At 48.5% G+C, this 25,012-nt stretch overlaps 1 protein-coding gene across 10 annotated transcripts in view; it reads right to left on the bottom strand.

Moving 5' to 3' along the window:
* The window catches only part of LOC145354308 (ankyrin-3-like), a 736,920-nt gene that overhangs the window by 108,977 nt on the left and 602,931 nt on the right, over positions 1–25,012 (bottom strand). For 6 of the 10 annotated variants that reach the window (XM_080205431.1, XM_080205432.1, XM_080205433.1 and 3 more), the window contains 5 exons: positions 24,855–24,953; positions 24,660–24,758; positions 22,050–22,148; positions 20,323–20,395; positions 18,806–18,868 (listed from right to left, as the gene is read on the bottom strand). In XM_080205431.1, the coding sequence (XP_080061557.1) occupies positions 18,806–18,868; positions 20,323–20,395; positions 22,050–22,148; positions 24,660–24,758; positions 24,855–24,953 (433 nt within the window). The remainder of the gene's footprint in view (positions 1–18,805; positions 18,869–20,322; positions 20,396–22,049; positions 22,149–24,659; positions 24,759–24,854; positions 24,954–25,012) is intronic. The other 4 variants (XM_080205439.1, XM_080205436.1, XM_080205440.1 and 1 more) reach the window with 1 other exon arrangement.

Here is a 25,012-nt window from a genome sequence, read left to right as displayed (position 1 = left end):
CTGCCCAATTCACCCAACTTCCCCTGACCATGCACCTCCCTCCCACACCAGTAACTGAACCTCTCATGAGTTACATGAACAATGCTGTCAGTCAAACAACCTCCTCCCTGTCTTTAAAACTATCAATGCAAAACAACTTGGTGCAAAGATGAGAAAGAGCACAGCTCTTGCTTATGATCCTTGCATGTGCTGTGTTCTTTCTCGTCTGCGCACTGTTCCTCTTCCCAACTGGTTCTTGTACTAACATGCTGGAGAGGTAGGAGAATTCCTGGAGATTCCAGGACAGTGCTGGAGGGTTGGCAACCTGAAATACCACCAGGTGAGAAGTCTGAAACACTCCTAAAGATGCCAACTCTTGAGTCTTGAGCTTTATGGGTGGCACGGTAGTTAGCACTGCTGCCTCACAGCGCCGGGTTTGATTGCTGATTTGGGTCACTTGTCTGTGTGGAGTCTGCACATTCTCCCCGTGTCTGTGTGGGTTTCCTCCGGGTTGGTCTGGTTTCCTCCCACAGTCTGAAAGACGTGCTGGTTAGATGCATTGGCCGTGTTAAAATTCTCCCTCAGCGTACCCGAACAGGCACTGGAGTGTGGCAACTGGGGGACTTTCGCAGTAACTTCATTGCAGTGTTAATGTATAACTACTTGTGACTAACAAGTAAATAACAAACTTAAGCTTCAGACGAAGGCTGCTTCATAACTACTTAACGCCCCCTCCCCCTTTTCTCAGCTCATGAACATGACTTAATCTGCTGAATATCCACAGTGCCCCCAACACTGTCCTGCAATCCGCAACCCCCACCCTTGCCTGCAATATCTCTGAACCTTGGAACAAACAGAAGGGTTGGGGGGTGCGGAATGCAATTTTTCTTTCTCTCTCTGCACACTACCAGATCATTTGGGAAACACAGCTCGCACACAGAACATGCTCAAAAGGCTGCAAGCTAGCCCCAGCTGAACTGCCCCCCGAGTCTGGGAGACAGAGAGGGAGGGAGGGAAAGAGTTGGGGAGAAACAGAAAACCATCGTGCACCAAATTAGATCAAGATTTAAAGCACACACACTGAGTATTTCACAGTTACAAGTGGGCAGATTCTGCCCTGAGAGAAAGACCCTCCTTACATGTTTGAGAAGCCATTCCTTCCTACCGCAGAGCTGGAACTCCCTCCCGCTAGTCTTATCAGCCACTTTCCCAGCGCCGGGAATCCGAGCCCGAAGCCAGGGCTGGGCTGCGGGAATCGGCTCCCCCACTTCCTCCTCTGTCCAGAGACACAGCTGCAAGTACACCGCTCACCCCCACCAAAGCAGCACACTCAACTCCCAGCACCAAGCCACTGACAAGAGACAGCAATGAATGCAGCTCTGGAAAGGAATAATTGGGAGGTGTGTCACAGGCAGCAGCACCATGCCAGCCCACATTCCCAAACAAAAAAAAACCCGCCCCCCTTTCCCCAGCCTGGAGGAGGGGGGGATCCCGAAAGGCGGCAGCAGCAGCTCCTCACACTGCCAGGACTCGGGAGCCCCCAGCGCTGGGGAATGAAGGGGTTGTATTGAGTGAAACTGCACTCAGGTCCCGCACTTACTGGGCACCCAGATCCCAGCCAATATTTAAACATCTTCATGGAAATCCGGCTCAGACACATCCAGCAGTGCCTGACTGGCATTTAAAAATAAACACCCTTACACTGGATATAAACATGTGTCACTGAACCGTCTTTATCTCCACCCCCCCTTCCCCAATCTCTCAAAATACCCGCCCCAATCCCTCCATGGCTGCACTCCCATTCCTCACTCTGCAATCTCCTCCACCCTTCCTAAACAGCCTGGGGGCAATTGTAACTGTCCGCGAGTGTGTACTGGGCAAGACTAGGTTGGCTAACCTGTTTAACCCTTTGAAAGAAAAATGGGCAGAGATTAATGCATGAATATGTAGCGATATGGGGATAGGGCCTGGGTGGGATTGTGGTCAGTGCAGACTCGATGGGCCAAATGGCCTCTTTCTGTACTGTAGGGTTTCTATGATTTGGTGACTGCCTGTTTCACACAGACCCCTCCTGATTTTAAATACCTGAATCAAATCATCTCTCAGCCTCCTCATCTCCAAGGGGAACACTCTCAGTTTCTCCAATCCATCCTCATAACTGAGTCACTCATCCTCAAACCATTCTAGTTAATCTCTCAGACCCTTCCTAAACCCTGGGGCTCAGAATCATAGAAGAATCAGAGCAATAGAATCCCTAGAGTGCAGGAGGAGGCCATTCAGCCCATCAAGTCTGCACCAACCCTCTGACACAGCATCCCACCCAGGTCCTATTCCTGTAACCCCATGTATTCACTCTGCTAATCCCCCTAATTTATATATCTTTGGACACTAAGGGACTATTGAGCATGGCCAATCTACCTAACCTACACATCTTTGGATTGTGGGTGGAAACCGGAGCATCCGGAGGAAACCCATTCAGATACGGGGAGAATCTACATAGACAGTGACCCAAGCCGGGAATCGAACCCAGGTCTCTGGCACTATTAGGCAGCAGTGCTAACCTCTATGCCCCGTGCTGTGGGTACAATAATTCCAGTTGAGGCTTGTCCAGTTTTTTTAATAAAGGTTCCCCATATCATCCTTGCTTTTGTACCTTGATTTAGTCCCATTTGACTTTCCACCCACTTTCCCAATCTGTCCTGCCACCTTCAACGATTTGTGCACATATAACCCCTGTTCCTGACCCCCCCTTTTCAAAGCGGTACCTTTTAGTTTATAATGCTTCTCCTCAAAAATATTCTATCAAAATATATCACATTACACTTCTCCTTGTTAAATTAAATTGTATCTGCCACATGTCTGCCCATCCCACCAACCTGTCTATGACCTCCTGAAACCCATCATTGTCCACCCTACAGTGCAAAGAACTTTCCATGGTGTATGTCATGGAAGTCATGATCTGGAGATGCCAGAGTTGGACTGGGGTAAAACAGAAATAAATCCCACAACACCAGCTTAAAGTCCAACAAGTTTATTTGTAGCAAATGCCGCAAGCTTTCGGAACAGGCTGTCCCTTCATCAGGTGGATGGAACTCCCAGCCACCTGACGAAGGGACAGCCTGTTCCGAAAGCTTGCGGCATTTGCTACAAATAAGTTTGTTGGACTTTAAGCTGGTGTTGTGGGATTTCTTTCTGTACATCATGGAAAGCGACAGTCCTCATCCCGATGCCTGGCAAAGCCCATGGTATCCCCACTTACATTCTGGAAAACAACTCTTCACTACACTCTCTGTTTACTGTCAGTCAGTTAACTTGGCTAACATTTTCTCTTTCATCCTGTGGACCTCACCATGGTTTCTGTTACGTGGCACCTTATCAAAGGCCTTATGGAAGTTCATATTCCCCAAATCAACTGCATTACCTCCCTCGATCCTTGCTTTACTCACCAAAAAGCACAGCCTTTCTTTTACTCTTTCACGGGGGATGTGGGTGTCACTGGTTAAATCATAATTTATTCCCTGTTCCTATTGCCCTTGAGAAGTTGATGGTGACCCACCTTCTTGAACCCACTGCAGTCCACATGGTGTAGGTACGCCCACAGTGTTGTTAAGGAAGAGAGTTCCAGCAACAGTGAAAAAAAGCAGCAACATAGCTTCAAGTCAGGTAGGTGTGAAGCTTGAAGACAAACTTGTAGCTGACAGTGTTCCCATGCATCTGCTACCCTTGTCCTTTGAGGTGGCAGAAGTCAGGATTTGGAAGGTGCTGTCAAAGGAGCCTTGGTGCGTAACTGCAGTGAATCATGTAGACTGTCCACACTGCTGCTACTGCGCATCGGTGGTGGAGGGAGTGAATGCTTAGGGTGGTGGATGGGATGCCAATCAAATGGGCTGCTTTGTCCTGGATGGTGTTGAGCTTCTCCCATCCAGGCAAGTGGGGAATATTCCATCACACTCCTGACATGTGCCTTGTAGATAGTGGGTAGGCTTTGGGGACCCAGGAGGTGAGATACTTGCTGCAGAATTAAGCTATGCGTACCGATAGTATCCCAGGAATCCCCCAATCACCAAGATTTGAAAGCAGCATTCCGGGAAGAAAACTCCATGGAATCCTGATATCACACCAAATTCCTGGTCCCCAGTTGTCATTCCGGCTGAGTTCACCCTTCCACACACACCAAGAACTTTGTATCCTGTGACTGGATTTAAATGGGCCACAAACAAGCTGGAACTAACAAAACAAAAACTAGTCTTTGTCAAAGTGGTTTCCGATACTATCAAAGTATATGAGATAAATACCCCGTTTGTGTAACGTCAACTTAGAACCAGTGTGTGCCGATTCCCCAGGGATGTAATTCTCTCTTATACTTCAGTAACAAAATAGGCTGAAATAAAGAGTGACGGATTTCACATAGGGACTGCCATTTCCCCATACTGCTCTGAATTTTTCACTCTTCCAAATAAGATTCAGACACCATGAAAGGTGAAGGAAAAAGCCATTTCTCGTTTGTTCATGCCATTCCAAATGACAACACCGGCAATCTTCCACAGCCATGCAATCAAATTGAAATATTTTATACTTTGGCTCAGAGCTAAATGAGTTAAGTGAACAGAAAGATTCATTTAGTAGTAAATTTAGTGAGCGATGCATGGGCTGATGTGTTGGCTGTTGGCAGATACATCACTGTGGAGCTGGAGTGTTCAGTTAGCATTGGCGATACATTTGAGTGAAAAACACAGCCCGTGCTCAACAAACCAGCTGCAGGAAACAGAAATAAAACAAATCTGTGCATTTATATGGGGTTTTCCGTGACCATTAGATGTGTCACAGCAATTTACAGTCAATGAAAGTGCTTTTGTGGTGTAGCCCCTGTTGCAATGTAGGACACATGGTGGCCAATTTGTGTAAGGCAGCCTCCCACACTCAGCAACACAATAGTGACCAAGTAACGGGCGGTACGGTGGCACAGTGGTTAGTACTGCTGCCTCACAACACGAGGGACCCAGGTTCAAATCCAGCCTCGGGTCATTGTGTGTGTGGAGTTTGCACGTTCTCCTCGTGTCTGCCTGGGTTTCCTCCAGGAGCTCCAGTTTCGTCCCACAGTCCAAACATGTGCTGGTTAGGTTGATTGGCCGTGCTAAAATTGCCCTATAGTGTCAGGAGGAATAGCAGGGTAAATATGTGGGGTTATGGGAATGGGGCCTGGGTGGGATTGTGGTCGCTGCAGATGTGATGGCTAAATGGCCCCATTCTGCACTGCAGGATTCTATGATAATCTGTCTCCATCATGTTGATTTTTGGGATAAATATTGACCACAACACTTGATCTTCTGGGAAATTGTGCTCTGGGATCTTTTACATCCACTGTCAATGGGACCTAAGCTTAACCAAAGGAAGAATCCACTTCCAACTTCCTCTGTATTGCAGTGCAGTGTCAACCTTGATCTCTGTGCTCAGACCCTGGGGTGGGACTTGAATCCAGAACCTTCCATTCCAGGGGCGAGTGTGCTGCCAACTCAGCTACGGCTGACGCAGAAAGTCAACAGATATGTAAAGAAGGTAGGCTTCCTGTATCTGCAGGAAGTGGAATGGATCAGCGGTGTGCAGCACTGTGGCAGCTCGAGTGATTGCAAATCTCATCTATCATTAAAAACTCCATCGGATAATCCAGTCGCCACAGACAATGTGTCAACTGTGACTCAATCATAGCACTTTTGCCTCTGACTCTGAAGGTCATGGGTTCAAGTCCCACTCCAGAGACTCGAGCATGTAATTTTGTCTGACAGTCGAGTACAGTACTTGGGGGGAGTGCTGCACTGTCAGGGGTGCTGTCTTTCAGACGAGACATTAAACTGGAGCCCCTGTTTTCCCTCCAAGGTGGAGATGAAAGATCCCATGTCAGCGTTCAGAGGAGTGCAGGGAAGTTCTGCCCAGTGACCTGGCCAATATTTACCCCTCAAACAGCATCAGCAAAATCAGTTATCATGTGCTGCTGGGGGAACTGATGCACAACCTGGTTGCTAGTTCCCTATACCCTTTCTTGAAAACGAAGATCAGTGGGGTCTGTTCTTGCTGACTTTAATACCACAGTTCGCGATGTCTCAGGAGTTTGATCTCTCTCTCTCTCTGTTCAACTTTTAAGAGGTTCAGTGATTTTCCACACAAGGCCAGAATTGTGAGGTCGAGCACATGGTGTGTGTGTGTGTGTGTCAGAGAGACAGAGGGAGAGCGTGTCAGAGAGACAGAGGGGGAGCGTGTCAGAGAGACAGAGGGAGAGCGTGTCAGAGAGACAGAGGGAGAGCGTGTCAGAGAGACAGAGGGAGAGCGTGTCAGAGAGACAGAGGGAGAGCGCGTCAGACAGACAGAGGGAGAGCGTGTCAGAGAGACAGAGGGAGAGCGTGTCAGACAGACAGAGGGAGAGCGTGTCAGAGAGACAGAGGGAGAGCACGTCAGACAGACAGAGGGAGAGCGCGTCAGAGAGACAGAGGGAGAGCGCGTCAGACAGACAGAGGGAGAGCGCGTCAGACAGACAGAGGGAGAGCGCGTCAGACAGACAGAGGGAGAGCGCGTCAGACAGACAGAGGGAGAGCGCGTCAGACAGACAGAGGGAGAGCGCGTCAGACAGACAGAGGGAGAGCGCGTCAGACAGACAGAGGGAGAGCGCGTCAGACAGACAGAGGGAGAGCGCGTCAGACAGACAGAGGGAGAGCGCGTCAGACAGACAGAGGGAGAGCGTGTCGGAGAGATAGGGAGCATGTCGGACAGACAGAGGGGGAGCGCGTCAGACAGACAGAGGGGGAGCGCGTCAGACAGACAGAGGGAGAGCGCGTCAGACAGACAGAGGGAGAGCGCGTCAGACAGACAGAGGGAGAGCGCGTCAGACAGACAGAGGGAGAGCGCGTCAGACAGACAGAGGGAGAGCGCGTCAGACAGACAGAGGGAGAGCGCGTCAGACAGACAGAGGGAGAGCGTGTCAGACAGACAGAGGGAGAGCGTGTCAGACAGACAGAGGGAGAGCGTGTCAGACAGACAGAGGGAGAGCGCGTCAGACAGACAGAGGGGGAGCGCGTCAGACAGACAGAGGGAGAGCGCGTCAGACAGACAGAGGGAGAGCGTGTCAGAGAGACAGAGGGAGAGCGTGTCAGACAGACAGAGGGAGAGCGCGTCAGACAGACAGAGGGAGAGCGCGTCAGACAGACAGAGGGAGAGCGCGTCAGACAGACAGAGGGAGAGCGTGTCAGAGAGACAGAGGGAGAGCGTGTCAGACAGACAGAGGGAGAGCGCGTCAGAGAGACAGAGGGAGAGCGTGTCAGACAGACAGAGGGAGAGCGCGTCAGACAGACAGAGGGAGAGCGCGTCAGACAGACAGAGGGAGAGCGTGTCAGACAGACAGAGGGAGAGCGTGTCAGAGAGACAGAGGGAGAGCGTGTCAGACAGACAGAGGGAGAGCGTGTCAGACAGACAGAGGGAGAGCGCGTCAGACAGACAGAGGGAGAGCGTGTCAGACAGACAGAGGGAGAGCGTGTCAGACAGACAGAGGGAGAGCGCGTCAGACAGACAGAGGGAGAGCGCGTCAGACAGACAGAGGGAGAGCGCGTCAGACAGACAGAGGGAGAGCGCGTCAGACAGACAGAGGGAGAGCGTGTCAGAGACAGAGGGAGAGCGTGTCAGAGAGACAGAGGGAGAGCGTGTCAGAGAGACAGAGGGAGAGCGCGTCAGACAGACAGAGGGAGAGCGCGTCAGACAGACAGAGGGAGAGCGTGTCAGACAGACAGAGGGAGAGCGTGTCAGAGAGACAGAGGGAGAGCGTGTCAGACAGACAGAGGGAGAGCGTGTCAGACAGACAGAGGGAGAGCGTGTCAGACAGACAGAGGGAGAGCGTGTCAGACAGACAGAGGGAGAGCGCGTCAGACAGACAGAGGGAGAGCGCGTCAGACAGACAGAGGGACAGCGTGTCAGACAGACAGAGGGAGAGCGTGTCAGAGAGACAGAGGGAGAGCGTGTCAGAGAGACAGAGGGAGAGCGTGTCAGAGAGACAGAGGGAGAGCGCGTCAGACAGACAGAGGGAGAGCGTGTCAGAGAGACAGAGGGAGAGCGCGTCAGAGAGACAGAGGGAGAGCGCGTCAGAGAGACAGAGGGAGAGCGCGTCAGAGAGACAGAGGGAGAGCGCGTCAGAGAGACAGAGGGAGAGCGTGTCAGAGAGACAGAGGGAGAGCGTGTCAGAGAGACAGAGGGAGAGCGTGTCAGACAGACAGAGGGAGAGCGCGTCAGAGAGACAGAGGGAGAGCGCGTCAGAGAGACAGAGGGAGAGCGCGTCAGAGAGACAGAGGGAGAGCGTGTCAGACAGACAGAGGGAGAGCGCGTCAGACAGACAGAGGGAGAGCGTGTCAGACAGACAGAGGGAGAGCGTGTCAGACAGACAGAGGGAGAGCGTGTCAGACAGACAGAGGGAGAGCGTGTCAGACAGACAGAGGGAGAGCGCGTCAGACAGACAGAGGGAGAGCGTGTCAGACAGACAGAGGGAGAGCGTGTCAGACAGACAGAGGGAGAGCGCGTCAGACAGACAGAGGGAGAGCGTGTCAGACAGACAGAGGGAGAGCGTGTCAGACAGACAGAGGGAGAGCGCGTCAGAGAGACAGAGGGAGAGCGCGTCAGACAGACAGAGGGAGAGCGTGTCAGACAGACAGAGGGAGAGCGTGTCAGAGAGACAGAGGGAGAGCGCGTCAGACAGACAGAGGGAGAGCGCGTCAGACAGACAGAGGGAGAGCGTGTCAGACAAACAGAGGGAGAGCGCGTCAGACAGACAGAGGGAGAGCGCGTCAGACAGACAGAGGGAGAGCGCATCAGACAGACAGAGGGAGAGCGTGTCAGACAGACAGAGGGAGAGCGTGTCAGACAGACAGAGGGAGAGCGCGTCAGACAGACAGAGGGAGAGCGCGTCAGACAGACAGAGGGAGAGCGTGTCAGACAGACAGAGGGAGAGCGCGTCAGACAGAGGGAGAGCGTGTCAGACAGACAGAGGGAGAGCGCGTCAGACAGACAGAGGGAGAGCGTGTCAGACAGACAGAGGGAGAGCGCGTCAGAGAGACAGAGGGAGAGCGTGTCAGACAGACAGAGGGAGAGCGCGTCAGACAGACAGAGGGAGAGCGCGTCAGACAGACAGAGGGAGAGCGCGTCAGACAGACAGAGGGAGAGCGCGTCAGACAGACAGAGGGAGAGCGCGCCAGACAGACAGAGGGAGAGCGCGCCAGACAGACAGAGGGAGAGCGCGCCAGACAGACAGAGGGAGAGCGCGTCAGACAGACAGAGGGAGAGCGCGTCAGACAGACAGAGGGAGAGCGCGTCAGACAGACAGAGGGAGAGCGCGTCAGACAGACAGAGGGAGAGCGCGTCAGACAGACAGAGGGAGAGCGCGTCAGACAGACAGAGGGAGAGCGCGTCAGACAGACAGAGGGAGAGCGCGTCAGACAGACAGAGGGAGAGCGCGTCAGACAGACAGAGGGAGAGCGCGTCAGACAGACAGAGGGAGAGCGCGTCAGACAGACAGAGGGAGAGCGCGTCAGACAGACAGAGGGAGAGCGCGTCAGACAGACAGAGGGAGAGCGCGTCAGACAGACAGAGGGAGAGCGCGTCAGACAGACAGAGGGAGAGCGTGTCAGAGAGACAGGGAGCGTGTCAGACAGACAGAGGGAGAGCGTGTCGGAGAGATAGGGAGCGTGTCAGAGAGACAGAGGGAGAGCGTGTCAGACAGAGAGAGCGTGTCAGACAGACAGAGGGAGAGCGCGTCAGAGAGATTGGGAGAGCGTGTCAGAGAGAGTGTGTGGCATGCCTGTGTGTAATGAATTGAGTAAAAAGTCTGACAACACCAGGTTTTAGTCCAACCTATTTATTTGATAATATTCTCACTAGCTTTCGAGGGGACAGCCTCTTCGTCAGGTGAATGGAGAGTTCTGGCCTCAGACAGAGCATATAAAGCACAGACAGTTTAGAGATTTATATGCTCTGTCTGAGGCCAGAACTCTCCATTCACCTGACGAAGAGGCTGTCCCCTCGAAAGCTAGTGAGAATATTATCAAATAAATAGGTTGGACTAAAACCTGGTGTTGTCAGACTTTTTACTGTGTTTACGCCAGTCCAACGCCGGCATACCCACATCATGTAATGAATTGAGCCAGAGCAAGGTTAAAGGCTGAATTGACAGTGGAGATCATGCAAGCTCCAGTACAGAAGCAACAGTCTGAAAAGCTGCACACACGTTTAACTTGCTGCAGCTCCAACAACACTCCAGAAGCTTGATACCATCAAAGCAGCCCACTCGAAAGGTATCCCATCCAGCACCTCAAACATTCTCTCCCTTCATCACTGATACACAGTGGCAGCCGTGTGTACCATCTACAAGATGCACTGCAAGAACTCACCAAGATTCCTTTGACAGCACTTTCCAAACCTGCGATCTCTACCACCTGGAAGAATAAGAGCAGCTGATGCATCCTGACTTGGAAACATGTCACTGATCTTTCACTGTCGCTGGATTAAAATTTGGAACTCCCTTGCTAACTGCACTGTGGGTGCACCCACGCCACATGGACTGCAGCTATTCAAGGTAGTGGCTTACCCACTACCTTTGCAAGAATCATAGAACCCTCCAGTGCAGAAAGAGGCCCTTCAGCCCATCGAGTCTGCACCGAACACAATCCCACCCAGGCCCTACCCCCATGTCCCTACATATTTTACCCACTAATCCCTCTATGCTAAGCATCCTGGTACACTACAAGGGAATAGGGTACTGGGAACTCATGCTGGCCTAACCTGTGACATTCACATTCCATGGACAAATGAAAAGGAGAGAACCAATTGTTGCTTTCAGAGTTTCAGAAGAAGCCAGCACTTTGAGGCACAGAATAGAAGCCTCAATGTAAGTATAGGCATCCCCGTGAGGAGAGTGCATCACAGGAATTGTTGAGTATGCATAGCAGACTATTGCAAGAAGCCACTGGTTAAACATCCACCTCACTCAATCCCTCAGTAGCAAGTACATGGATTCAGACCTGCCAAGATTCCATGTAAACATTGATCACAGGAGCAGGAGTTGGCCATTCGGCCTTTTGAGCTTGTTTCGCCATTTACTATGATCATGGCTAATCCTTTTCTACCTCAATGCTACACTCCAGTGTTCTCCCCATCCTACTTCACTCGATTTCCTTCTTCAATATATTCAGTGAGGTCGCAGCCTTCTGTGATAGAGAATTCCACGGGTTCACCATCTGCAGTGAAGAAATTTCTTCCCATCTCATTCCTAAGTGGCCTGTTCCGTATCCTGAGACCATGACCCCTTGCTCAAGGCACCCCCAAGGTCAGGGGGAACCTCGTCCATGCAATCAGAATGTCCAACCCTGCCTGAATTTTATACATCTCAATGAGTTCCTCTCTTATTCTTCAAAATTCCAGTGAACACAGGCCCAGTGGACCCAGTATTTCCTCATAATGACAATTCTAACATCCCAAAAATCAGTCTGGTGAGCTAGGAATAGGTTGCTATCAAAGCACCTTTGTTTTTTGGAGTCATTTGGTAGCGTTGGCAACACACACCAAAACATAAGAACATAAGAAATAGGAGCAGGAGTCGGCCATCTAGCCCTTCGAGCCTGCTCCGCCATTCAATAAGATCATGGCTGATCTGAAGTGGATCAGTTCCACTTTCCTGCTTTCTCCCCATAACCCTTAATTCCCTTGTCTATCAGAAACCTATCTACCCGTGACTTAAATATATTTAGCGAGGTAGCCTCCACCACTTCAACGGGCAGAGAATTCCAGAGATTCACCACGCTTTGAGTGAAGAAGTTCCTCCTCAACTCTGATCTAAACTGCACCCCCCCTTATCTTGAGACTGTGTCCTCTAGTCCTGTTGTCCTTTCTAAGAGGGAAGAATCTCTCTACCTCTACCCTATCCATCCCCTTCATTATCTTATACGTCTCTATAAGATCCCCCCTCATCCTTCTAAACTCCAAAGAGTACAGACCCAATCTATTTAATCTCTCTTCATAGTCCAACCCCCTCATCTCCGGTATCAGCCTAGTGAACCTCCTCTGCACTCCCTCCAAGGCCAAAATATCCTTGCGTAAGTGCAGCAACCAAAACTGCACACAGTACTCCAGCTGCGGCCTCACCAGTGCCCTGTACAGTTGCAGCAAGACCTCCCTGCTTTTATATTCTATCCCTCTCGCTATAAAGGCCAAGCCTTTTGCGGTTGTGGGGGTTTCATTAGCCTTATTGGAATGGTGATCCATCATAGAGAAGACTGTGGGCATTCTGCCGCTGAGCCCTGAGAGACGGATACCGGAATTCTACCGTCCCTTCCGCCACGGAATCAGAGCGGGCGAGGGGCGGACAGGGCTGGATTTTATGGTGTCGGATCGAGTGAGGCTGTAAAATCCCGCCCATTATGTCTCCTCAGCGTTCACACCGCTACAACTGAGACAGAGCGCTCAAGCACACTATTCACCTCCTCGACAGCCTTTGGAGGTTCAGGGAGCAGTTTTGTCCGTTCACTAGAGGTCTCCCATGGGCATCAGTTCACAGAGTCCCTGGGGTCAGGGACACCCTAACAACCTAACAAGGCTGCTGTACCTCAGGGAGATTCTCCATCCACTCCCGGCCTCCAGCAGTGCTCAGGCGATCCTTTCCGAGGATCACTTGCAGCTGAGGGGTTTCACAAGTGTGGAGAATGGCATCATGGCAAGACCTGGTGAAGGTGTGCCCAAGAGAATGCCAACCAACTACTCCTGTGAACACAATGAACGCTACTGCCTCCTGGTATGCCTTACATACATTATGCAGCTTGTCAGTTGACTTTTGTAACTCTTTTAGAAGGATAATCTCATTGAAACTTACAAAATACCGAAAGACCTGGATAGAGTGGACGTGGGGAAGATGTTTCTATTTGGAGGATCCGAGGGTACAGTCTCAGGATGAAGGGACAACCCTTTAGAACAGAGATGAGGAGGAACTTCTTCAGCCAAAGGCTGGCGAATCTGTGGAACTCAATGTCGCAGAGGCTGTGGAAGCCAAGTCACTGAGTATATTTGAGTCAGAGATACGTAGGTTATTGATTGGTAAGGGGATCACAGCTTATGGGAAAAAGGCAGGAGAATGGGGTTGAGGCTAGCACTGCTGCTTCACAGCTCCGGGGACCTGGGTTCGATTCCCGGCTTGGGTCACTGTCTGTGTGGAGTTTGCACATTCTCCTCGTGTCTGTGTGGGTTTCCTCCGGGTACTCCGGTTTCCTCCCACAGTCCAAAGATATGCACGGGAGGTTGATTGGCCATTCTAAAATTGCCCTTAATGTCCTGAGATGCGTAGGTTAGAGGGATTAGCAGATAAATATGTAGGGATATGGGGGTAGAGCCTGAGTGGGATTGTGGTTGGTGCAGGCTCGATGGGCCAAATGGCCTCTTTCTGTACTGTCGGGTTTCTATGATTCTATGAAACATATCAGCCATGATTGAATGGGTGAGCAGGCTCGATGGGCCAAATGGCCTAATTCTTCACCTATATATAACCTGCGCTACTCTTCAACTATATGTGGCCAACCTTTCATCATGTCCATTGATGTGTCTGAGAATAGAACAGTGGTGCATTTATATAGCATCTTAATGCAGTGAAACCCCCCAGGGATTCAGAGCTGCATAATCAGAAGGGAACACAGGCGTTCTAGCTTCTCATGAGCTTTGGGTTGAAATGAAGTGGAAACTGAGAAAGTACGATCATTGCAAAAGATGGAGTAAGAGCTCAGTATTGGTGACTACAGAAGGTGCAATAACAGGAAAGAACAGATCAGGCTGGAGAAGGACAGGAGGGAGGGATAACACCAGAACCTAGACAGAGGAAGGAATGGCAGTGATGTTCAGATTCACAGTGAACAGAGAGATGCTGATGCTCCTATGGGCTACAGCTAGCTACAGATAGTGAATCAGACAACAAAACATTGGAACTGAACTACAGATGGTGACATTAGGATGGCAGCCATTGGCTGGTCAAAATAGTCGTGTTTTAACAGTGTCTTGAAGATGGAGAATTGGAAAGGTGAAGAGGTTGAGGCAATGCCAGAGCTTTGGGTTCTGCAGCCAATGGTAAGTGAAGGAAGTACAACAGGCCAGAATTGGAGTGTTCTTGCAGGCTCACAGGGCTGGAGAAGGTAGCAACGATAGTAGTCATGATGTGGATATGCCGGCGTTGGACTGGGGTAAACACAGTGTTGTCAGACTTTTTACTAAGGTAGCAACGGCCAAGGATGCAGAAGTATTTATGTCAGTGACGCCCCTCCTTCATGGCTATCCATAAAATCACTCTCCACATGAACTGAAGGCAAAAACTCTGGAACAACATGAGGAAGATTCAGAGAGATGTTCCTGATTTGAACCATGATCTACTAATCTGAGCTGTTTCTGAAGTGTCCCTGTTGATCAGTGGTCAGCACTTGTGAAAATTCCTCTGTTATGTTGCTCTGTGAATTCCTTCCGTGTGTACCTGCTTATTCCAACCAGTTGTACAATGCAATCTGCTAAGCCTATCTTTATTTTTAATACTGCACTGTTAAGATTGTTAGCATATATCTGTCCGGTCCATGCTACATTACAGGAATATATACATGCATTACCTGTTTCTGTTCCTTTCAGTCAATCCTTCTCCTCATTTCCATCTGGATCCTACAGCCATGGACAGTGTGCATCTCGGTGATTTACTTATTTTCTTCATTTGGAAGCCACACTCTCCCGTTAAAATTGCCCTGGCAACACCCTATACCAGTGTTGGGGAAAAATAACTGTACCCTATCACCTGAACAAGATGCCCTATGTTGTAACTGAGTCATTCTGCAGCACAACTGCACAATCCACACCTAGAGTAACAAGCTTTCTGACATTCAACATTGACTAAGTGGTTCACTACTTAAAGCACATTCTCAAAACAGATATCCCTACAATTCAATTAGAAGTTCACAAATCTCAGGAAAAACTGTTCTGATGTTAAAGTTTTTTTTAAAATCATGATCTCTGCAGCCCTCCCCCGCTTCAGTGTTTCTCGGCTCATCGCCTTAGTTGATGTCATTATGGCACTGGCTTGACTGGAGATGTCCTTTAACTGCTGCTTAAACGGGAGTTTATTTTTACTGGGATGTTTATTGTTCAGAGAAAGATTGGTTGGTAGGGCAGGTGACAGAATTTTTTTTTTATTTTCAGTTTGGAGTTGCAGGTTTGAGTCTTAGAAAGGACAGCAAGCTGAAAAGAAGTCTCTCTCTCTCTCACTCTCCCCCCATGGTTTTGGAAATGCTGCGGCTGAGCTGAAAGTCTTCCTGGAGTAGAAAATCTGCTATTGGTGACTTGACCAGAGTCTACCTAGCATTCTGGGAAGCTGTTCTGACTTCAAACTGTTCTGGGTGTATCCAGAGAACTGCAATGTCAACCAAAGGACTCAATTAGTCTTTGCTGCGTTGAACTTGTTTAAAGAGTTTTGTCTATGGAAGGTTTTGGTTTTGGTTTTGATTGGAACACATTAGATATAATTGTTAAGGGTTATACATTATAGTGATTGTTTTGTTTCTTGTTTGTAATTGATGAGTTCTTGCTAATTTTCTTACTATACATGTTAACTATATTCTTTAAAAAAAACTTTGTCTGATAAAAGCTCCCTAGTGGATCACTTGAATCACACCTTAAGTGAAACATGTCACGCTAATCCTAACCAAATTCAAGATGGAAAACTTATCATCCAGGTGGGCTCCATAAAACACTTTGGAGTTTCTAACCTGAATCATAACACTGTCAGTCTATTTTAGGAGGTAGCAAGGGGAGGAAGCCATGGTGGTGCAGTGGTAGTATCCCCATTTCTGGACCAGAAGCTCTGGGTTCAAGTCCCCCTTCAGAAGGTGAATTCATAACGTGACCAAACAGGCCTGGAACTCCGTCCAATATGGCTGGTGGCAGGCGGTAAGGGTAAGAGAGTTTTCCCATCAGCCATACTGCAGAAGACAACGGCAAAACCACTGTAGTACCTTCCCAAGCATAACCACTGACCAATAGAATGGAAGTCCACGTGGTCAATGCCCTCAGAAGACACGGTACCAGGAGTAGGGGAAGTGAGTTAAAATTTGGAATATTCTGAGTGCCCTTCCAAAACACCTATCAGGTTCCTTACTGCGATTTGGGCATGAATAGCCCTGCATCCTCCTTTCCAGCACAAATTCATTCCACTTTTGCTGCTGATCTACTTTGCCGTTCTATCACCTTTCAAAGAATGCCTGACTTTCCAATTTTCCTGTGACATTCTTAAACTGACTCCTCTCATTCTTGAACCCTGTGCCTGACAGAAGGACCTATTGGGAACCAAATTCCCCAGATCCCGAAGATCCTGAGAGTAACAATCACCCTCCCCTCCTCCTTTGCTCTTGTTTGTGAAATCCCATGAAGGACAATCTTTCCTCATAACCCAGCCTTCATTTTCTCGGCATCTGAAGTCCCTCAAGCGGTGGTGCAGTGGTTATCGCTGGACTAGAAATCCAGAGACCCAGGCAAAATCTGGGGCCTGGGTTTGAATCCCACCATGGCAGATGGTGAAATTTGAATTCAGTAAAATCTGGAATTGAAAGCCTAATGATGATCATGAAACCATTGCCAATCATCGTAAAAACCCATCAGTTCACTAATGTCCGTTAGGGAAGGAAATCTGCCGATCTTACATGGTCTGGCCTACATGTGACTCCAGAGCCACAGAAATGTGGTTGACTCTTAAATGTCCTCTAAAATGGAGGGCAGTTAGCAACGGGCAATTAATGCTGGCCCAGCCAGCGATGCTCCCGTCCCATAAAATGAATAAAATAAAGGATTCCTGTTGCAAATCTTGAAGTAGAAATTGGAACTCATTGTGCCTGTTTTACAGGCATTAAGTGGCCCCAATAAAGGCAACTGTCAGGGTCCAGCATCCCAATGATTCCTGGAAGACGTGCTACCCTAAACTGGTTAGACCCTAATTCCGAAATTCCTGGCAATCTGTTAAAAATGGTGTTAGACTCCTGACATACTCAAATGGAGGCCCCAGGGTCTATCTTAGGCCCACTTGCAGCTAAAGAATTGCAAAGTTTGAAGCAGGGCCAATTCTAGTCCAAGGTTCCCATTACCGCTTCCTGTTCCTGGACCTTAGGGCTGCGAGCCGCACACCATTCAATTTAATTTAATTTAATCCAGATAAATGCAAAGTGATGCATTTTGGTAGAACTAATGTAGGGAGGAGCTATACGATAAGTGGCAGAACCATCAAGAGTATAGACACACAAAGGGACCTGGGTGTGCAGGTCCACAGATCCTTGAAGGTGGCATCTCAGGTGGAGGTGGTGGTGAAGAAGGCATATGGCATGCGTACCTTTATAGGACAGGGCATAGAGTATAAAAATTGGCGTCTGATGTTACAGTTGTATAGAACATTGGTTAGGCCACATTTGGAGTACTGCGTCCAGTTCTGGTCGCCGCACTACCTGAAGGCTTTGGAGAGAGTACAGAGAAGGTTTACCAGGATGTTGCCTTGTGTGGAGGGTCTTAGCTATGAGGAGAGATTGGGTAAACTGGGGTTGTTCTCCCTGGAGAGACGGAGAATGAGGGGAGACACAATAGAGGTGTATAAAATTATGAAGGGTGTGGATAGGATGAACAGTGGGAAGCTTTTTCCCAGGTCGGAGGTGACGATCACGAGGGGGGTCACAGGTTCAAGGTGAGAGGGGCGAGGTTTAACTCAGATATCAGAGGGACGTATTTTACACAGAGGGTGGTGGGGGCCTGGAATGCGCTGCCAAGTTAAGTGGTGGAGGCGGACATGCTGGGATCGTTTAAGACTTATCTGGATAGTCACATGAACAGACTGGGGTACAAACGAATGGTCTAGTTGGACCAATGAGCGGCGCAGGCTTGGATGGCCAAAGGGCCTGTTTCCTGTGCTGTACTGTTCTTTTTTCATCTCCTGAACACAGGCCAGTGAACTCCAGTCAGGCATATTGAAGCCAACCAATGCATGATAGGCCTGAGGCTCAAATTCAGACTGGCTTCAGGCCTCCCAACCAGGCCGCAGAGGGTGACTTAAGAACATAAGAACATAAGAAATAGGAGCAGGAGTAGGCCATCCAGCCCTTCGAGCCTGCCCCGCCATTCAATAAGATCATGGCTGATCTGACTTGCCGCTGGTGATGCACCATTGCCACATATTACACATTCTCTCCTAGTAATGACCTTTGGTTCTTGAGGAATAGTCAAGTTCAGGATTCTCCAGGGTATGGCAAATTCTGAACTATGGGAATAAGTCAAATTAAGAGCTGTGACACGTGGTTTCAGGTGAGTTTGTGCCTGAAAGAATTACTTTCAGCAGCACGTTTGTTTAAATTCACGCCAGCCTAGATAACATTCCAAAGCGCACACTGGTCATTTCTGTGCTGGGTGACTGGGAGCAGAACACATTTCAATGAAAAAACGCCAGTCTTTTCTGCTCACATCCTTGTACAAAAAAAAGGCACGGAATCAATGCTGAGCTGGAATATAAAGGCTTGTTAACCGGAATTTCCACTTTTCCCACAGTTCAAGTTCTCCCCTCAGCACCGTCAAGCAGTCTGGTCAGTTTGCACCCAGTAAGACCCCAGTCAGCCCCTCCACACGTTCAGGTTAAGGGTTTGCAGAGTTTCAGGCACAGCAAGCAGGGCAGCCAGAACGGAGGTGGTGTCAGTGCGTTAGTAATGGCTTCAAACATGGAAACGTTAACTTGGTTAAATCATCGCAGTAAATAAAGAACAAGTACCTTCATCGGCATCTGACAAGTAGTCAGCTTCGCTGACACTTTCAGGAACGCTGGCTTTATGAACTGTGTGGTTTGAATAAAGATTGCCAAACGTTACCAGGTATTACCAAATTCATTTCAACCCTCTTCTACTTAACAAAGCCTAGAGCGTGTAAAGCACAGAGCGCGTAAAGCACAGAGCGCAGCGTGGTCAATGAAGAAAGTATTCACTGGATTTAACTTTGGGCAAATGACGCTTTGAGAACCCAGGTGGTTATCTTAAAGAGCTACTGGGAACGTCAGATTTTGAAAGACTATCTTAAGGCATCAAGGTCACCAGCAAAGCGGCAACTCTAACATAGAGACACGCAGAGAAAGCCCACACTGGGAAAACGATCAGGGAGTAATATTCAGGAAAGGACAGACAAAGAGGGGCAGAGAGACAGAGGGACGGGGACATGCAGTGAAAGGGGGAGAGAGGTAAGGATGAGGGAAAGAAACAGGGACAGAGAAAAAGGGAGGGACCAAAGCACAGTGTAGGAGGTAAGGACGTCTAGAAAGTGAGGGGCAAGGACACAAAGGATAAAGATACAAAAAGACAAGGATATAAAGAAAGAGGAACAGGGATGGTCATCGAGAGAGAGAGCAAGACAGAGGTATATAGATGTGGTGAAAAGGATGACTTGGGAATGAGAGAACAGGAGCATGTGGAGGATAAGGACGGGAGGTGACGTCACAGAGATCTGATGAGAAGGTCAAGAAATTATAAAAAATTTCCTCCCGCCACCCATTTTCTCTCCCTCCCCTGAAGTCACTGCTTCCTATTGCATACAGCCCCACAGTTACTGGAACAATTTCACTGTGGATTGTAGCCACTTTGGGTGGGAGAGTTTGGTCAGCCAGCCTTGATGTGCTACAGGAATGTTGAATGCAGCTTCCAGGGACACGCAGTGGCCAGGAAGTGCTGACTGAATGGTTACAGAGAGTGGGGGGCTGATGACGAATTTCCCATCCCTATGGCCAGGGGTGCCAAAGCCTTCTCTTACTCAAACTAGACCCATTACCAGAGAGGCAAGAAGCACCAGCCGGGGATTGGGCCTGGCTCCTCCTGGTAGGGACACCAGGCAGGGCCTTTGGTGACCAGCTTTCAACCTCAAATGGTCATTATACAGAAATCCAAATGACAACATGGACGTAATGAAACCGGAGCATACGGTCTGTTCTCGAGAGGGGAACACAGGAGAACAAAACCTTACCCAGAACGATATCAATTTCCTTCATTGATAAGAAGCCTTTAGAATGTTGTGCAGACTAAATTAATAGGAGTGCGCTGCCAATTGGCAAGATGGAAATTAGAAATTGGGGTGCATCCCCCACCACTCCCACATGCCCCCCCCCCCCATCACACTCACACAGCCCTCTGCCCACCACTCTCACAGCGGCCCCTGCCCACCACTCTCATAAACCCCCCCCTTCCTCCCCCCTACAGGCCAGCAGGAATAGTTTTAGAAAAAACAGTTTAAAGTTATTTCCTTTACCTTCATCATCTGATACATCCAGAACCTCGTTCATAGTTTCAGGGACATTTAATTTATGCTTTTCTGTCACAGACTGTGGAAAAAGGTAGCGTTTTAGAGACAATCAGATCAGAGCAGTTCATTACAATTCAACTGCACCATTTAAGATGACATTTACACATTGAGGCATGAAATGGATACTTTTCACCTATCTTTACCAGGGAGGGAGATGCTATTCAGGCCACAGCAACAGATGAGGAAACTCTGTCACTACAAGGGTTTAAAATTAGTAAGAAGGAATTGTTGAATGGACTGTTAGTACTGAAAGTTGACAAGGCGCTGGGTCAGGATGAGATGCATCCAACAGTATTGAAGGAAACGAGAATGGAAATTGTGGGGATGGTGGCCATAATCTTTCAGTCTTCTCTAGACTCTGGGGAGGTGCCGGAGAATTACAAATAGCACGTCCTCGTTCAAAAGGGGTTGGAAGGATAAGCCTAGCAAATACAGGCCAGGCAATTTAACCTCACTGATGGGGAAAGTTTGTGAATCTATTGCTCGGGACAGAATTAACTATCGCATGGAAAACTGCGGGTTGATTAGGAAGAGCCAGCACGGGTTTCTGAAGGCAAAATCTTGTTCAACTAACTTGCTGGAGTTTTTTTTTGAGAAGATAACAGAAAGGGTGGATGAGGGTAATGCTGTTGATGTGCTGTACTTAGACTTCCAAAAAGCATTCGATACAGTGCCACACAGCAGACTTGTGAGAGCTCGTGGAATAAAAGAGACAGCAGCAATTTGAAAATTGGCTGAATATTAGGAAGCAGAGAGTAAAACGCAATGAATGTTTTTCAGGCTGGAGGAAGGTTTGTAGTGGTGCTTCCCACGGGTCGGTATTGAGACTCTTGCTTTCCCTGATGATATGTATCAATGATCTAGCTAGACCTTGGTGTGCAGGGGACAGTTTCAGAGTTTGTGGATGATACACATTGTAAACCGCGATGATGGAACCTCAAAAGACAAGTTGGTGGAGTGGGCAGATGAAGTTTAATGTGGAGAAGTGAGAGGCAATGCATTCTGATAGGAAGAATGCAGTGAGTCAGTATAAAATAAGAGGTAAAATTCTTAAAAGGGACGGTGAAGCCGAGGGACCTGGGGGTATAAGTGCATAAATCATTAAAGGTGACATGACAGGTGGAGAGGGCAGTTAATAAAGCTTACAGTATCCTGGGTTTCATTAGCAGGGCGTAGAGTGCAAGAGCAAGGGGATTATGCTGAACTTATACAACAATATACTTATAGACCTGAGGTGGAATATTGCACAGTTCTTTGATTTGATTTGATTTTTCAGGATGGCGCTGAAGTGAGGTGATTTCTTGCAAACTGTGCCCAGCAATAATTCTATCTTTTACTCTCATTCTGTGCTTCTAAAATTTCATTATTCTGTACCATCTCTTTTCTTTCTCCCCTATGTACTCTATGAATGGTATGTTTTGTCTCTGTAGCGCACAATTAACTACTTTTCACTGTATCCCAATACATGTGACAATAATAAATCAAACCAAATCAAAGTAAGATAGGAGAATGGAACAAAGCTCATGCTCATTTGGAGAATGGTGCAGACACAATGGACCAAATGGCCTCCTTCTGCGCTGTAACAATTCTGCGACTCTGAGATAAACAAAATGTGCAGTTGATATGATTATGGGTACGGACATGGAGAGAGGCCACACTGAAACCAAACTTACCATTGTGGTCGTTAAGGTTTCCTCAGTCACCACCTTCAACGTATCAACGACTGAGATATAACCAAGTCGCTTTGCAATGGCCAAAGCAGTGTTCCCATTCTAAAAACAAGATCAGAGCATTTCCTCACAACAGTGAAAAATAAATTCTATAAGATTGCAATGGAAACTATTCTGGTCTTCACCCCAAGAAATCACAGGTCTGAAAAATAACAACATCTCTTCAAGGGGAAAAAATAATTCCTGTATTTACGGAGAAACAGGAACTTTTTTCTTCTACGTATTCTGTTCTTTGTTGGTTATGCGTGGTTGGAGCACGCACCTGAGAGAGAATTTAAGATTCAGAGGAAGGGTAAGAAAGGGAACATGAGAGTGGATAACAAAAAGCATGTGAATGTGAGATAGTTAAAGGGAAGAGTGCAATTGTGCGATAGTGTGAGAGGGGGCGTGTGTGAGAGATTCAGCATGAGAGATTGAGTGTGACAGCACAAGTGAGAGTGTGTGTGAGCAGAGCGAGGGGGACTGCGGCCCAGTGCCCGAGGGGGACTGAGGGCATGTGCCCAAGGGAGAAAAAGAGTATCTTCCTCGTTGACAGATCTTTCTGAAAAGAGGCATTGGAATTGTCGCATTACTGGTCTATATTCTCTCCAGCCCAATTTCTCGAACATATATTTAACCACCTGCACGTCGGCTCCATGGTAATATCCACACTCCTGTCATAATCCTACAAGGAGACAGAGTGTGGACATAAGCGATGACAGGAGAAATACATACTTAGCAACAAATAAAAAACTCAGGGAGGCAGTATCAGTGAGTGACAGGTGGGCGATAGGTTGGTGAGTGTCCGTCTTGTTTCCATGAGTGAGAGTGGGTGGATCGGGGAAAACTACTTCCCACTGGAGAGAGGTGGATAACCGGGGAGTTTAGATTAAAATAGATGACGGAATGATTGGCGGGGAGGTGAGGAGTAGTTTGTTCACTCGGAAGGTTGCGATGTTCTGGGACACTCTGTCTGAGAGGGTGCTACAGACAGAAACACATTTAAAATTTACGAACTTGGATTGGCATTTGAGGTGCTGTAACCTAAAGGGCAACAAACCAAGATTTGGACAGCATTTTCAAGCAGCACAGCCTGACCTTCTGTGCTCTATGTCTGTCTACTACTATCATCACTATTTACTGAACACGTGCTCATTTCCCATTCTTGACTCTGGTGCACAGTAATAAGTTTGCGTCATGGACCCAGGCGCAAATTTTAAAGAAAATCAGCTGTTGATTTTAAAAATAGGACATGGAATGAAGAAATGTAGAAATCATACATATCATAGAAACCCTACAGTACAGAGAGAGGCCCTTCGGCCCATCGAGTCTGCACCGACCACAATCCCACCTAGGCCCTACCCCCAATTGCTACATATTTTACCCACTAATCCTCTCTAACCTATGCATCTACGGTCAATTTAGCATGGCCAATCAACCTAAACCGCACATCTTTGGACTGTGGGAGGAAACCGGAGCACCCGGAGGAAATCCACGCAGACACGAGGAGAATGTGCAAACTCCACACAGTGACCTGAGCGGGGAATCGAACTCGGGTCCCCGGAGCTGTGAAGCAGCAGTGCTAACCACTGTGCTACCGTGCCATCCTAGCGGTACTTGCGGGCAGTGCACTTACTGATGCTGAGCACAGGATGACGGGTTGGGTCTACACTGGAATGAAACTTGTCTCTACTCCAGCTTCCTCTCAGTGAAGCTTCAATGAGAAACGTATCATCACTGAGTGTGTCATTCCAGGATGAGTTTTAGGGTCTCTCTATGAAAGAATACCATTTGATCTAAATACTGCCAATACTTTCAAAACCCTGAGAAGACAATGGCTCCTGCACAGACATCCTTCATTCTAATGTTTGCACACCGTGCCCACATTACATTTCACAAGCTCATATTCTAGGCTGCGCTATTGTCAATTATACACAAAGAGTTTGATGCACGACTGTAGCCTTTTCCTGTTTCACACGCTAACCATACGGTAAGCATGAGATACAAGAGTTAGTGTCAGAGGTATCATCCATCAATAAAGACCATACTCCAGTCAGAAAGGCTCTGTATACCAGTCAGATATGAGAGATATATCATATGGGGGCATGGTGGCACAGTGGTTAGCACTGCTGCCTCACAGCACCAGAGACCTAGGTTCGATTCCCATCTTGGGTCACTGAGTGTGTGGAGTCTGCACGCACACATTCTCCCCATGTCCGTGTGGGTTTCCTCCCACAGTCCGAAAGACGTGCTAGTTAGGCGCATTGGCCGTGCTAAATTCTCCCTCAGCGTACCCGAACAGGCGCCGGAGTGTGGCGACTAGGGGAATTTCACAGTAACTTCATTGCAGTGTTACTGTAGGCCTTACCTGTGACTAATAAACAAACTCTAACTTTAACTCAAGTCGTTCTCTGTTCTTCAGTTAACCGGAGGGGAGTGCATTGTTAAGATGCGTCACAATCGCCAGCTCTTTGGTCATTTGACAACACATCTGCTCGGCTGCAACCTACCCGGAGTTGGGGTCGGTGCGGGGGGTGGAAGAGAACAGGACCCCCAACCAGAGTTATTATTTACCACAGTGACTTCGTCTGGGGAGGCACCATTCTGCAGGAGGATGTTTATGATGTGGGTGTGTCCTTGCTGGGCTGCCTGGTGGAGAGGGGTGTATCCATTCTGTAGTAAGGGAGGAAAAGAGAAGGAGGAGGTGTTAGGCAGACACAGGTATCGAGTCAGGTGGACTGGAAATGGAGTCAGTCCAAGTGTACCGACCTTTGTCTTGGCGTTCACTTTCGAGTTATGCTGCAGCAGGAAGTTGACCATCTTCACGTTTCCATAGTGACATGCGACGTGTAGTGGGATATAACCCATCTGCAATCAGAATGCAGGCAGACTTCATTTCTTACTCCTCTGGGAGATCGGACAGACAG

The sequence above is a fragment of the Carcharhinus amblyrhynchos genome, chromosome 17 (genome assembly GCF_965287045.1).
Source record: "Carcharhinus amblyrhynchos chromosome 17, sCarAmb.v2.hapA, whole genome shotgun sequence".
Classification (NCBI taxonomy): domain Eukaryota; kingdom Metazoa; phylum Chordata; class Chondrichthyes; order Carcharhiniformes; family Carcharhinidae; genus Carcharhinus; species Carcharhinus amblyrhynchos.
This window is presented reverse-complemented; position numbering and strand designations above follow the sequence as displayed.